Genomic DNA, 15710 nt, shown 5'->3' with positions numbered 1-15710 from the left:
ATTAATGAGGCCAGTGAGCATCAGTAATCTCCTCTGAATGCATGCCATTATCCTCAAAATGTTGGTTATAGAATATCTAATGGCGAGTTGCAGTAAAAGTAAAATGCAGCGTATATTGGGAATGAGTTTCTTGAGTTGGACTATTCTGTTATTTCTAGATAACCAAGTGGGTTTTATCTCAGCCTCAGGAGAAAACAAACTGATTTTGTAGTTTTGGCAAAACCAAACTACTGTTACTGCAAAAAAAAAAGCACAAATATTGTTTGGTCTTCCATTAACACAAGCGCCTTTAAGTCATATACACTTTTATTAGTAAATAATGTGAAAAATGCCGAATATAAAGACTACTTAGATTAAGAATAATAATAATAAAGATCTCCAAATAGTGTAGAAGCTACAAGCTCCTTTCAGTGGAAACTCCATAGCCTATACAATATGTTTTACAAAAACAAAATAATTTGATATCCTACAACTATAACAGTGTATTAGGGCCACTGTACACAGCAAAAAAAAAGGAAAAATATCTGAGCTTGAAAAGTCAAAAATTTGATTTTTTTTTTTTTTTTTTAGATAAATCTCAGAAATTTTTTAGAAAAAAAAAACTTGGAAATTTGTGAGTTTCAAAGGTTTATCATTTTTGACTTCTGGAAATTTTCTGAGTTTCAAAAGGCAAACATTTTCTAATTCAGAAATGTCCATGTTTTTTCTTAAAGATTTCTGAGATTAATTTTAAAGTTTCTGAGTTTCTTCTCTCAAATTTTCAACTTTTGGAGATCAGAAATTTCCTTGTTTGTTTTCTTAAAGAAAATTTCAGAGATTAATCTTAAAATTTCCATGTTTTTTGGCAGAAATCTTTTCCTGCTGTTTTTTCTGTCTACAATGGCCCTAAAACACAGTCAACACTGTTTCATTTGCTACTTTCAGAATTTATTTACTACGTGCATAACAAATATAGTAACTGCTATGCAACTGTTAAAGTTATTTAACTATACAACTTCTGTGTTTTTAGCTTTTAAAAGGCACCTTTTCCAAAGTTTGTAGAGGATCCACAAATTTTTTTCCCCAAAAACTCCCTCTGTTGTTGTTAGCTTAAAAAAACTTTGATACTGTTAGCATTTTCCTAACTATTTTCCTCCTCACTAAACTTGCGATCAGAAATGTCTGTATGCAAGGAAACTCTGAATATAGAAAATGGAAACTAGATTAACTGTTTCTACTGTAATGTGAGGCTCTACCATAGCGGTGGCTTCAGTTTGAACAGCTTCTCAGCCGCTTGAGTAGCTTTGGGAATATCGCTAGCTAGCATGCTAACGGTGAAGAACTGGCCCACGTCCCAGTAGTTGTTCATTTTCTCCAGGGAACCTTTACGCCCCAGCAGGCTGTTTAATCTCACACCTAAAAACAAAAATAAACAGTTAATAAAACCACTAATCTGCTGAGAAGAAGACACAACTACAACACAGCTTTGATTTAGCCCAAATTATCTCCTGCAAAATGTTTTTATGCTGACCACTTTCACCCTGACAGCTCTATTTATGAAACACAAGAAAATCAAAACAAATGACACTTCAACAAAAGAAAACATCAAGTAAGAATTCTACATTAATACATTAAGATTGAGTTATATATGAATCTCTAAAAGAGAAATTTGTGCTTCACCTAACTTTGGGTAAGCAGTTTGTTATACAATTAAAATTTATGAATTTGCCCTTAAGTAGAAATGGTATAAGAAGAATATTTTTAATTATATCTTTTATTGCTTTAGAGAAAATGACAAGTTCAAATACACAAATTTGAAAGCTATTAAAGCCAAACCAGTTGTAAAATATATTTATCATTTCAAATGGTAAAATAACATATTTAAATAGAACATGAATACATTTAAATTGTCATTGTTTTTTATATTTATGACTAATTGTGGAGATAGTCCGAAAGTTATTTTTACTCTAAGAATGTAATTTAATAGTAAAAACTGAAAGACAATTGTTCTGCTTATTTTATTTTTTATCTTGGTTTCCTATTTGGAGCAGTTGACTTTTAAAATATGACAGATTATGACTAAAATAACTCTGCGACTTTCTGTTGGTAATTAACATTCATGACATTTACTTTCACCACATTTCTGTACAGCAAATTAAAATCAGATAATTGTAAAATGACTAAAAATCCTCTTATTGTCAAGTTAGTGACCGTCTTTTGCATCCAAAAACATAAAGAGTCTAACAAACCATTTTAAACACAGCTGAACATTCACACAAATAAAAAACTGCCATCAAAGACAAACAGCTTTCAAAATTAACTTGTATGCTTAAAATCAACAGATTCTGTGACTCTAGGAAATAAATTAAATGGATTTCATGTCACCTATTTTTCTCAGTTCAATGGAGCTCTCAAACTGCTGGCCAGCGACGATGAGGAGGACAGCCAGGTTGATGCCAGAGTAGAGAGTGGGCTGCAGTTCAAAGCCCTTTCTGTACCTGAAGACAAAGCAAAACAAAACATATAAATTGATTCTATGAAGAAAAGAGAACCATTTTCAAAATGAGTCTTTTCTCACCACTGTATGGCATTATCTCTGTTTACAGTGTCTTTGCAGTCCGAGTCGAGGAAAATGTCCTTGTAGATCCGACCACAGAGGCAGAACATGTCCGGGGCGGGATGTTCGCTCGTCTGCAGCACCTGGAGCATCACTCTGAGAGCCTGCTCCCGGTCTCCAGGACTGTTCCTCCTGCAAACATTCACACTTTTAAATATAAAAGCCTGACCTGTCAGGTGAGATTCCTGAAAGTTATGGTTACTTTAAAAAAAATCTTAATGTAACATACTCCAAATTAGTCATTGGTTTGTAAGTAGAAGAATATTATGGAAGGTTAGTAGATGGATCACTTGTTGGAGTGACATTATAAATAATGGGATTAAAAAAAAACTATTTGAAAATCTCTAAGTTTAAAAAACAATATATCCTTTACTGGAAATTTACCAGTGTCATCAGCAAAGTGGCAAATGGAAGCAAATAGGAAGACATGACAATAACCATTAATAATAGAATAAAAATGAATCAGAATTCTGAGATTAAAGTCAAAATTCTGAGAAAATGTCAGAATTCTGAGATTAAAGAAAGAATGCTAAAAACAATTTCACAATTCTGGGATTAAAGTCAGAATTCTGAGGAAGAAAAACATAATTCTGAGATTAAAGTAAAAAATTCTCATTAAAAAAAAAGTTAGCTTTTTTATGAGGCACACGTCCTCTTCTGTATTTTTAAGAACTGCAAAATAAGTCAAAACTTCTCCAGATTGTATAGGAAGCTTGAATTTTCTGCATCTTAGTCTGGTCTTTAATGCTCCAACAAGTCACAAGAAACCAAACTAAAACAGCCGTACTGCTTACAAAAAACACAAAATTTATTTTTAGTAAAGTTTTAACTATTTCGTCACAAAGGAAAAGCATAACATGGGTATTGTTTACCTATTGAGAGCAAAGGCGTAGTGGAACTGGATCATCGGTTGGGTTGCCAGATCACAAGTAGGCAGCGTCTCTAGAGTCTCCACAAGCTTAACCATAGCATCATAATCCTGTTTATCAGTTAAAGACAAGCATAACCAGGTGAAAAATAAATAAATAAATAAACTTTAAAAAAATAAATACGACACAACCATTTATTTTCATTGAGGATTAAAAATAATTTCGCCTATTGTCATTTGAGTACCTGTATGTCTCTGTAGGAAAACAGCAGGTTCATGACGATGTCCTGCGTTAGGACCTCGGTGTTGTCCATCCTGAGTTTGATTCGGGCCAGCTCCTTGGCCAGCTCCTCTCCCTGATACTTCTCCCTGGCTTTCCGGATGTCATTCAGCAAGGTGTCCTTAAAAGATGCGCTGAAATAAAATATGGATGGGTTGAAATTGGAGCGAAAGAAAATCCTGTAAAGTTAAAAATGGCGTTTAAATATAACTTCAATTGAAATGGGAAGCAAAAACTTTAACTGTTATAACAGTGGACCGTCGCCTATTCCCGGTTCAGTATTTGTGGATTTTGCTGTAGAAGGTAACTATTTGTGGAAAATCCGCCTCTTTAATTTAGTTTTCGTCGAGCATATCTAAAACATTCGAAAGAAAAAGCGGATTGGAAAGCTCACATAACTAGCTACAATGCTACTTCACACGCTATTGGCTAGCGTTTGCAAATCAGCCAATCCAGGAGCGCCGTCTCTTTTAGCTCGGTGCAGATTGGCTGAACTCCGAAGAGTGGGGGATAAGAAAGACGTTGATGTTAGCTTAGACTCTGCGGTAGTGCTAAGACGGTTTACACGATACATATTCACGTATATTTGGTGTTAGAACTATTAAAATGGACAGTTTTTAAAGTATGTCTAACGTATTTATGGAGTTTAACTGCTTGTGGGCATTTTTGGCTGTTAACTCATGCGAATACAGGGGTTAAATGTCTTCTGCTTTCTTGTTTGAAATAAAAATGTCTGTTCAGACAAGAACACAGACATTCCCTAAAGGCACCAGTAGGTGGCAATAAAATCAAAGTTAAACATGTAAACAAAAACACACCCATTATGACCAGAGGGAGTGATTCTCAACAATGATGATTTGTTTTGTTTACATTATCATTATCTTTTTCAGAACATTACCAAAGTTTAGCTGCAGAAAGGCCAAAAAACAGCTATTTTTCTGGTGTTTACCACATAATCGATACACAAAGTGCAAAAATGAACAAAAGTTTAAAGGCATATTTCAGATTTTTTTGGAAGTAGGATTTATTTGAGAAGTTATAATGTGTTACCTTTACCTACTGTAGAAAACTGTCTTAGCACATTAGAATAACAAGGTTGTTCCCACAGGCTAAAGTACAGACGCCAAACTCGAGGCCTGTGGGCCAAATCCGGCACGCCATAACGATTTATGTGGCCCTCTGCCATACACATGGAACTTTAAGATAACAGTTGTGCACTTAAATATTGTTTTACCAGTCAAATCAATTCAGTTTTCATTTGTGTAGAACCAAATTACACCAATGTGAAAAGATGTTAAATGTTATTGCTACATTTTAAGAAGTACTCATTAAAAGTAGAGAAAACGATAAAATTGTAACAGATTGTTTACGAGTAATTTTATCAGTAGATTCTGCCACAACCAATCCTTTCAGAACATTCATGATCTTAATGGGGCAAAAAATAAAAATGAGTTTGACACCCGTGGGCTAAAGCTAACGGCTCGTTAGCATCATTGGTTACCTTTATTGCAGCGGCACACAAAAGAAATTCATGCCGTTTAACTTTTCCTGATGCAATATCAATAAAAATGTCTAAGTTGGGCTTTTTGTGATTAAATATTGTTTTGAAAGAAACTGTTACGTGTTCTTTTAAAGTTAATTGCTTTTAGGATAATATGTGTTCAGTTTTTGACTGAAATATTAGTTCTTCCTCGGCAAAAGAAATCAAGCTGAGTCCAACTGGTTTGAGAAGATTTGTGAACATCAATTTCAAATGTGCCACACAGTTAGTTTATAGCATCAATATTGTGAATTCTGGTCTCTGTTACAATTTTATTTGTGCAAAATCACTGTATAAATATATCTTTTGAGTGTAGTTGTTCATTATAATTGGAGGAGAGAAGTGTTTTTGTTCCTGTCTCACCATGATGTCACATGGATGTCCTTCAGGAGGCTGGTGAAGCGGTCTGTCAAGGGGACGCACAGCGGCCCCAACAAGTTGTCCCAGCTGGGCTGCATGTACTCGCTAGCCCTGCGCTGTGCATCGCTCTCACAGCACATATACTCATGGTTAGGAGTCACAATGTATGGAATGAAGTAGTAATTACCGCTGGAAGCCTGGAGGATGAGAGGGGGCGATGTTTAAAAGATAACGAGGAAATCACAGACTAAGTAGTAGCTTTCAAAAACCTGCAAATGCAGATGTAATAGAGTTACAGTGCAGGTAAACACAGAGAGGGCAGGTGTGAAGGGACTCCCAGGTGGAGGAACAAAAGATGGAGAGGAGATTAGAAGGTAATTAATGACGGGATCAGAGAAACATCATGATATCATCAGCAGGTTGGCACAAGAAGGCTCTGAAAAAGCCAAACAAACCCTCATTTTAATTAGCACCACGCTAAAGCAGGGGTGTTCAAACTTTTGGACACTGAAGTCACAGAATTTTTAGTATTCTTAATTATAATTGCAAAAACTATTTGCATTTTTTATTTTTTATCTGCCAAAAAAACAACAAACTAAACAGAGTATTCCTCGTCAGTTTTCTGCAGACGAGTAAATTAGTAAATTATTTAAAACACAAAAAAGTTTTTAAAATCTGCAGGTTTTGGCATTTAAAAAAAGAGATAAATCTTTCATCTTTTTCAGATTCTTTGTCTTTTTTTAACAACAAGAACAGGATGTAGCTCACTCTTGCTTTATTTAAACAAATTTATATAAATTTATTCAATTAAACTAAAAGTAAAAACCTGGATGAATACTTTGTGCTGCACCTCACCTGGCACCAGTGAAAATTTCACCCCAACATTGTTTTTAAATGTGGATCCTCATCAGCTGCCTGAACTGGGAAATCAAATTGATCCTGGACATTTCTGAACGTATGTAACAGCTGATATTTAAACACACGGTCACATCGCTACATGTGAGGACATGGAGCCATAAATCATCACATGTAGCACACTATTGGCTAAGAAAAGAACAAGTTCCAACATGCTAACAATGTTCCACACAGGAATGGACAGTCGGCTGATAAAGCCCCTTTTAGATCAGAGTTCCTCAATAAACATGCAAAAGCGTTATGGGGGTTAGAACCACAAGATGCTTCACAGAAACACAAAACATCACAGGAAAATAAAATATAAAAGGAGAATAAAACTGATTAAAAGCCACTCTGAGCAAATCGGTCTTTAGATGCTTCTTAAAAGAATGAACAGAGTCACGACAGCGCCACGATGGAGGTAACGTATCGCTCTAAACGGTTGGCAACAGGCTTTAAAAGAAAGGACTAAAAAAATGTTAAATGGTAGCCAATGTAAAGAAATTAAAACTGGAGTGATATGATGTTTGTTTCTTACTAATTATGAACTGCATGGAGACTGTTAAGATCTTTCTTTTACAAACATAAACAGGATGTTACAATAATCAATAAGAGAAGAAATAAAAGCAAGAATTATCATCTCTAGTTCAACTTTAGACACCAAAATTTGAAATATTTCTTAGCTGAAAGAAGCAGTTTTGAGGGAATCGCACCAAGAAATTGTTTGATCTGAGCTATTTGATCAAAAAAAATTTACTATTTGATATGACTGACAGTTTTTCTTGGAGGACACTTTTAGATATTCAGTTGGCTTAAAAGAACAATAGATCTGAATATCATCAGTATAGAAATAAAAAGGCATGTCTGGGAACTGCCTGACTGTCTGGGAAGTTAAATAAAACAAAAATAAGAGGTCCAAAATCTGAGCCCTGTGGTATCCCACATGGCAACCTCTTGTATTCTGACATTAAAGCTACAGAATGTAACTGCAAGTAAAATCATACGTGAATAAGTTTGTTCACGAAATAGGTTATTAAAAATCATACTGCGCCATGATCCTCCAACAACTTACTGTTGTCTTCTTTGTCTTTTCCTGCAGTAGTAACATCTGGTTCTTGATCATGTGACTCATGTACGTAATATGAAAAAATAGTTTCCGTTGCAGTTTTGTGAAATACACACGTCCACTTCATCCTAGCGCAAAAACCACTATCAAAATTGACACGTTTTCATTAAGTTAATTTGCTCAATTATATGGCCAGTGAATCACAGCTCTTAGCTGCTTTTTCAGTACAAATATGTGCAAAACTATGTCAATATTCAGCCAATATTGAAAAACACAATTGCACTAATTCCATTAAGTAAGAAACAGAATTAAAATCATATGAATAAGTTTGTTCACGCAATAAGTCATTAAAAAACATGCTGTGCCATCATCCTCCAACCACTTCCTGTTGTTGTCTTCTTCGTAGTTTCCGCCAGTAGTAACATCCGGGTACTTGATCACATGATTTGTGTGATACAAAAAAGTGTTTCTATTGTAGTTTTGTGAAACACACTCATCCACCTCCTTCTAGCCCTAAAACCTTTTAGCAAAAAAATTAAGTTTTTTAGAAAATTGTCATGTTTCCATTGAGTGAATATATTTTTGTAATTCCAATTTGCGCAATTTGGTCAATGGAAATGCATCTATTACACTCCTCTCTGGATCGTCGAGGCCTTCATTTGTTAGTACTTGCTGTTTTGAGGAACTCTCTGCATGCTTTGCTGCAGGCAGGGTACCTACTTTATTTCTCAGTCCAGAGCCTCGGTACTCTGGAGGCAGCTGAATCCAATAAGGGAAGCCTAATGCTGGAGAACGACTGGCCTACTCCATACAAGCAGAGAAACACAGTACAATAAACACCAACTTCTGGGAAAACCTGCTGCTAACAAGCTGTCAGGACTCTGTTTGGTTGAATGTAGTGAGAAAGAGAGGCGCAGTTCTACGAAAGAAAAGCAAGTGGACAAGCATTCCTGAATGCATTTCAGCACCAGAGGACTGACTGCACATGTCATGGATGCTTTTCCTGGAAACACTGTGTGCACATAAATCACACAAACATGCAGAAACTTACTGTGTTTTTCTGTGCAACCATGTCCTGCGAAGAAACACAAGAAAGAGCGAGTGTATTTCAGAGCATGGGAGGATCTAAGGAGACCAGGCTGTGCAGCACACACAGATCTGGAAATAACTTCCTGGATCACTTTGTTCTGAGGCGGTGTGATGGAATGGCATTCATGCACTCTGGTTACACTGAGGATCATTCACGCGTACCTTCAGCGACTGGGCCGTGTCCGGGTCGGTGTCATGGTACAGGATGACGTTGTTGGCCATGTCGAAGCTTTCCCTCACACCCAGGTGGTAAAACAGCGATGGCTGCCGAAACACGTCGCTCATGTCAACGACGGCGATATCTGGAACGAGCCGGCAGCAGGTGATTACAAGAAGAAATCTAATTTCCTTTCAGCAACTCAACAACCTGCGACCACCATAGTTGAGTCAAAGAAAAGGTCTGAGTAAGATCCCAGATTAAATTCATAATTTGAGCATTTTTATACTTCCATTTGGGCGCCTTTTAGAACCACACTGCCTTTTTTGGCAATAAGTGAATGTTTTTTGGTGTCTGGAAAATTAGTTGTTTCAAAAACCAAAATCTGCCGGCGACGTTACCTAGCAACCCTAGCCAAGCCAAGCCCGTTACCTAGCAACCCCAGCTGAGTTTTCGGAACATTTGATTGGCTGGTTTTACCGCTTTATTAACTGTACACTGCAAAAACACAAAATCTTACCAAGTAGTTTTAGTCTAGTTTCTTGTGCAAATGTCTTTGTAAACTTAAAATAAGACAAAACTAACTTACAAGTAACTTTTCAGCAGGATTTAGGAGTTTATTTTAAGTCAATAATTCCTTAATATTGACGACAACATACTAGTTCCATTGGCATATTATTTTACTTTTAGGAAGCAATTTTTCCCATGTTATGAGTGAAATAATCTGCCAATGAAACAAGTAGTTTTTCATTAATATTAAGGAATTATTGACTTCAAACAAGCACCCAAATCTTGCTGAAAAGTTACTTATAACTTAGTTCTGTATAATTTCAAGTGTACTGAGATATTTTCACTGGAATCTGTACCAAAAATACTTGGCGACATGTGTCTTTTGCAGTGTACAACGGCTGCTGGAAAAGGTAAGTGTTTTGCTGTTGGCTTTCCATCCAGTGAGCATCTTTGTTGGCTGTGCAGGAGGCTCCACTTCTGCCTTTCAAAGATATATGTAGAACGGTTCATTCTTTTTCTTGCTGAGCTAGCATGACATTCAACATTTAACAGGTCAGTCTGAGTGTTTTTACATTCTCTTGATTGTTACATGGTCTCAGTAGAATTTGTCTGCGCATCCTTAAAACGTCTTAAATTAAGGTCTCCAAAATTAAGGCCTTAAAATGTCTTGAATTTGTTTTTAAAAATCAAGTTATACTTAAATACGTTATTCATAGGTCTTAAATTTTGTAGTAGGACTATTTAACTTTGTGTATTATATGTGTTATATTTTTATCGCAGAACTTTTCTGTCAGACATCTACGTTGACGGTTGAGACTACCGCTGACTCACTGATAACATATTCTTGCTGTCTGGCTAGTTAACTAGCTAGCTTTTTTGCATCTATTGTGGGTAAATTGATCGCCAGTTGGCTGGTAAAAGTTCTATACATCTTCTGTGGAGATACAAGTCTTATATTTCATTCATAATGGTCTTTAACAGGTCTTTAAAAGTCTTAAATTTCAGTTGGTGTAACCTGCAGAAACCTTGTTATAACCGGAATGATTCACAGCTGTCATAAATGTTTTTCTTGAATAATATTTCTTACTGTAGAATGATTAAATTTAATTAGTTTGGAAACTCTCATATTCTATTCCCTAAAGTATTTCCTTCTTTGGCAGTGTGTTAGCTAGAAAAACTACTAAAACTCTTTTTTTTATAGAAGTAGTCATACAGGTGAAGAGCAAGAGTACCAGGCTGCTAATTTCCTACTTAAATTGTACTAAAGCACCAATGGAAACCGCTTTTTCTGGTGACTTTATCAACAGCCGTGGGAACTCTTGGTTTTCTATGTCTGTAAAAACAAGCAGCTTCTATTTTTTAGTGAAGAAATGAGCAGATTCCTTCCTGGAGCAGGTGGTTCCAGATTCCAGGAAATCATGTAAATGAATCAAAAACTATGTCAGCATGAGTGAAGAGAACAAGAACAAACATGCAGACATGCTTTCATGTACAGGCAAAATTAATAAGAACAGTCTGCCAACGACTTCCCCACTTAAAATTAAGCATAAAGCTTTCATTAAAAGCATATATCATACATTATTTGTGATTTTATTAATCAATAAAAACATATTTATTGACACTGCAAGAAACAAATCTTTGTTGCAATATCTGTCCAGCTGATATTTATATTTGGAGATTATCTCTGAGTTTTTAACGTTGCCTTTATCTTTAGCTCTCTGCACAGATTCTCTGTCTGTTATATAAATGTTGCTCCTGGATTGGCTGATTTGAAAAAGCCACCCAATAGCATGTCAACTAACATTTACTTTCCAATATTTTAGATATTTTCTATGATGAAATCTGCTCATTTTTGACAAACAATTCCAAGAAAATTACACAGAAAAATCTGCGAATGAACTGTGAATATGCAATGGACCACCTGAAATATTTTTAATTAAAAAAATAAGGGGGCCTTTTTAACATCCTTCCTTGTTCTGCTTCGCTCCCTTACAGTTTTCCTTCTCTTCATCAAAGAAGATACTGTATCTTTGGCTGAAGACTCATAATTAAACACTGAATTCAGCCAAGATCCACAGATTTACTGCAGGATAAACTTTTCCTGGCTTTCTGTCGCTGCTTACTAAGAAATTCAGCAGAAGCATTGTTGAGGTGGTTAATCATGTCTACGTTAACGTGCTCTGACAAGTCAGAATCTACCATGAGGGAAGACTCATCTTTTCCCTTGCTTGTCTCCCTTAAAGGCGATCTATTATGAAAAATTCACATTTTACACGTGTTTGTACTTCCATTTGCGACTCAGTTGCTTCTGGAAACAGCACAAAAAGTTTAAAAAATTATTTTTAACTTACTGTGAAGACTTCTTTTTTCACTACGAGTTAATGCTTTATGGTGTCTGGAAAATGAGCCGTTTCAAAAGAATCCCAATTATAAAGTCACATTTGACAGGCACAGTTACCTAGCAACCCCAGCAAAGCTCAGCCCGTTACCTAGCAACCAAAGTTGAGCTCCAGAATGTTTGGCCAGCTGGTTTTACTGCTGTGTTTTTCTGTACACTGGCTGCTGGAAAAGACAAAATGTTTGGTTGTCGAGCCAAACAACATTCTGGTTGTTTGTGCAGAAGGCTCTACTTCTGCTTGTCAAAGAGGTAAGGTTATATAATTGCACATCTGTTTGCAGCCATTTTAATGTGCAGATGTAAACAAAAGACTAAAATCTCACTGTCTAAGAATAATTTTTGTGCAAAAACTATATTTTGTATAAATTATAGACCAATCCTAGCCTGTTCAAGGAAGCACAATAGGTCACCTTTAAATCGCCACATGATACTGATTAATTTTTTTAGCCTATCCCATGGAGATTTATCATCTTACTATCAGTTCTAGGAGCCTGTGTAACTAAACCTTGTATCTGTGGCCATGCTGTCTGCAGCAGAGGTGTGGACAGTATCACAGGGTATAAATAGCTACCAATTAGGAGCAGCTCTGATTTCACTGCGTAGATCTTTGAAGACAGACTGGGGAATCACGTAAATTTAAGTGAAGAGTTAATTCTGTTTACAGAAGGGTTGCAGGATTAATAGCATCACTGGGAGATGAGAATATAATGCAAAGGAAGCAAAGCATTGAGAGGACAGAGGTTATTTGGTGTTATAGAACCAAATAACACAAAATCTTACCAAGTATTTCTGATCTAGTTTCTAATGCAAATGTCTTATTACACTTAAAATAAGACAAAAACTTACAAACAACTTTTCAGCAAAATATAAGAGCTTGTTTAAGTCAATAATTCCTTAATATTTATGAAAAACTACTAGTTCCACTGTCAGATTATTCACCTAGCGAATGGGAGAAATTTCTTGTTATAACTGAAATAATCCGCCAGTGGAACAAGATTTTCATCAATATTGAGGAATTATTGACTTTACTTTGCATTTTTTGCTACAAATGATCAAACGCTCACTATGCTTTTGTATTTTAGGCAATAAAATGTTAATTTTCTTATTTTTTAAAAACAAAATGAATTCTATGTTTATTTACATTTTTATGTATTTTTAGCATTGTATAAAATATGTTTAAGTGGTTAAGTGAAAATCTGCAGAATTCTGCAATTTTTTATCTAATTACTGAATAAATTGTCGAATTATTAATAAAACAATTTATTACTAAGACAATGTTAGTTGCAGCCCTAGATGGATGGATGAATAAATGAATGGATGGCTAAGTTGCTGGATGGAGGAACTGATCGATGGATGGGTGGAAGAAAACAGAACATTTTCTCCATTCTTCTTTTTCTTCTCATGAACATAAATAAATTTCCAGAACTCCAGGGTGTGTAGAGTTCTGCTCATTTCTGGGGTCTTGAATAAAGTTTTCATCAGAAAGAACAAATTCTCATGAAAAAAACAGAAGTTTTAAGGTAAATCGTAGTTTGTTTGTTTTTTTAAGAAAAAACATGGAATTTTCTGGGCTTTAAAAGTCAAAAATGTGCTAGAAAAAACTCAAAATTCTTTTAATTAATCTCAGAAAAGTTCTAAGAAAAAGGAGAAAATTATTGTAAAAATTAAGAAACCCTTAATTTCTGAGTTTCAAAAGTTGAACATGTGCTAGAGAAAACTAAGGAATTTTGATATTAATCTAAAAATAAAATTCTAATAAAAACAAGAAAATATCTGAGTCCAAAACTTACTACAATATATATATATATATTTTATTATTATTCTCAGAAATGTTCTACAAAAATTAAGGGCATTTCTAAGCTTGGAGAGTCAAAAATTTGCCAGAAAAAAAAAGTAATTTCGAGTTTTGAAACTCAGCAATCGCCAAGTTTTCCCCCCAAAATTTCTGGTGGTTTCGCCCCCCGAACAAAGTAAAACGTTGTTTTAACATAGAAAAATAGACGCACTGACGGATTACACTTTCGATTTGCAGCTGTGAGCCCAGATCGGTTCCGACCAGAGGAACCCACCTGCGTCGTAGAAGCTGTCCAGCACCGCCGTCTCTCCAAAATCCAGCCGTCCGAAGGTGACGGTGGTGAGCAGGGCGCTCTCCGCGTCGCAGGCTCTCTGCAGGCACTGCAGCGCCCCGGACTCCGGGCTGCTGGCCATCACCGCCTTCAGCCCGTCGTTCAGGACGTAAACAACCCGCAGGGAGCGCTGCTTGGCCGGCGGGCTGGGGCTGGACACCTCGCCGCGCTCGGACGCGCACACCCCGGCTGCGTGTTCCCCCGCCATATCGGCGACCTGCGCGCTCTGACCCTGATCCATGGCGAAGAGAATCCGCTGTTTACCTCCTTCCCTGTCTGCCCGTCCCGTCCTCTGCCGGCTCACCAGCGCAGCACCTGTCCTGGCCGCAGAGGAGCGTGTCTGGGGTTGTCCTCCTGCATCTCCACCTCATTAACTCACACCGATTATTTCGCACCAGGACGCCCGCTTTTCCAGCCGACTGGATCCGACCAGATGAGGAAACGCAGAAGGGGGGGAGTCTCATGAATTCATGAAGTTTAATTGTTACTCTGAGGGGTGCAGGTCTGTCTGGTTTAAAGTTTCCAGAGTGGGAGGCGGCTGACTGAGCCTGCTGGCCAACTCTGAAACGTTATCGCTGCTATGCTGTCTAAATATATAACTCCGTCCTTCTGGACTAAACACAGACAGGGGCGCTTCTTGCATGAACATGGTCCGGGGTAGGCGCATCCTTCTGCCACCAACCACACATCAACTCCTTCCAACAAGGTTATTACACAAAAATAAGAAGAGTAACTTATTTGAAAAAAGAGAACCAACCAAAGTAATAAAATAATCCTGATCCCACCTACACTGTATTTTGTGATTTTTGTCTCAACTTCACCAAAGAAAAAATAGGAACCTTATCTCATACACTGCAAAACCGAATCTTAAGTATTTTAGTTTCGTTTCTTGTGCAAATATCTTATTACACTTGAATCAAAACAAACTCAATTTATAAGTAACTTTACAGTAAGATACAAGAGCTTGTTTTATGTAAATAATTCCTTAATATTGATGACAAAGTTTTAGTTCCATTGGCAGATTATTTCACTAATAACATGGGGAAATTGTATGTCATAAGTTAATTTATCTGTCAGTGGAACCATGGCTTTTTCATCAATATTATGGAATTATTTACTTAAGATTAGCTTCTATATCTTACGGAAAAGTTACTTGTAAGTTAGTTTGGTCTTATTTTAAGTGTACTAAGATTTTTGCAGTAGAAACCAGGCAAAAAATACTAGGATTTGGTGTTTTTGCAGTGTAATTATGGAATTATGAAATAAGATTCTATAATATCAAGGTCTTTTCTTGTGATAACAAGATCCGGATCGTATTATTCTGAGATCTTTTCTTGAAATTATGAGAAAAGATCTCGTTATTCTGAGATTTCTTCTTGTATTTAGTAGATGCGGATGTACGAACCGTAACTCTGTCACAGGGTGTTTGGAAGCGCTGACTGGCCAGCTGATTTACTTCCTCATTACTGTTTGGCAAATTACTACATTTTGACCCAAGAGGGGTTTGTAAGTTTTATAACTTTTTCTGCCAAAGATTATCACATAGTACATTGCATTTTAAAATTTTTCACATTAAAAGCACAACCAGCAATGTATTTTATTTGGATTTTATGTGATATGCACTACTTTGTGGTGTGAAGTGGATTATTGTTCAGCTACGTAGGTGTATCTGAATAAAGGGGATTTGCACTTTTAGGTTTTTTTTAATTGTAAAAAGGAATGTAAAACATTTTGTTCTCAAATAAAAATGCAGCATAAAGTATCACAGTTGTAAAGTAGAAGCAAATGACAACATTTCGGCTTTTTTTTGTTGCTGCAATTGCAGT

At 36.3% G+C, this 15710-nt stretch overlaps 1 protein-coding gene across 2 annotated transcripts in view; it reads right to left on the bottom strand.

Annotated features, from left to right (window-relative positions):
- The window catches only part of map3k15 (mitogen-activated protein kinase kinase kinase 15), a 33662-nt gene extending 19230 nt beyond the window's left edge, over positions 1-14432 (bottom strand). The window contains exons 1-10 of one of the 2 annotated variants that reach the window (XM_032551673.1): positions 13828-14432; positions 8856-8995; positions 8656-8679; positions 8325-8405; positions 5648-5841; positions 3710-3878; positions 3469-3575; positions 2558-2728; positions 2365-2477; positions 1236-1395 (exon numbers count right to left, since the gene is read on the bottom strand). In XM_032551673.1, coding sequence (XP_032407564.1) covers positions 1236-1395; positions 2365-2477; positions 2558-2728; positions 3469-3575; positions 3710-3878; positions 5648-5841; positions 8325-8405; positions 8656-8679; positions 8856-8995; positions 13828-14125 — 1457 coding nt within the window. In that variant the 5' untranslated portion in view covers positions 14126-14432. The remainder of the gene's footprint in view (positions 1-1235; positions 1396-2364; positions 2478-2557; positions 2729-3468; positions 3576-3709; positions 3879-5647; positions 5842-8324; positions 8406-8655; positions 8680-8855; positions 8996-13827) is intronic. The other variant, XM_032551674.1, reaches the window with a different exon arrangement.
- Positions 14433-15710: the final 1278 nt, after the last annotated feature.

Source organism: Xiphophorus hellerii, chromosome 21 (genome assembly GCF_003331165.1).
Source record: "Xiphophorus hellerii strain 12219 chromosome 21, Xiphophorus_hellerii-4.1, whole genome shotgun sequence".
NCBI classification, from domain to species: Eukaryota; Metazoa; Chordata; class Actinopteri; order Cyprinodontiformes; family Poeciliidae; genus Xiphophorus; species Xiphophorus hellerii.
Note: the sequence above shows the minus strand (reverse complement) of the source record. Positions and strands in the feature narration are given on the sequence as shown.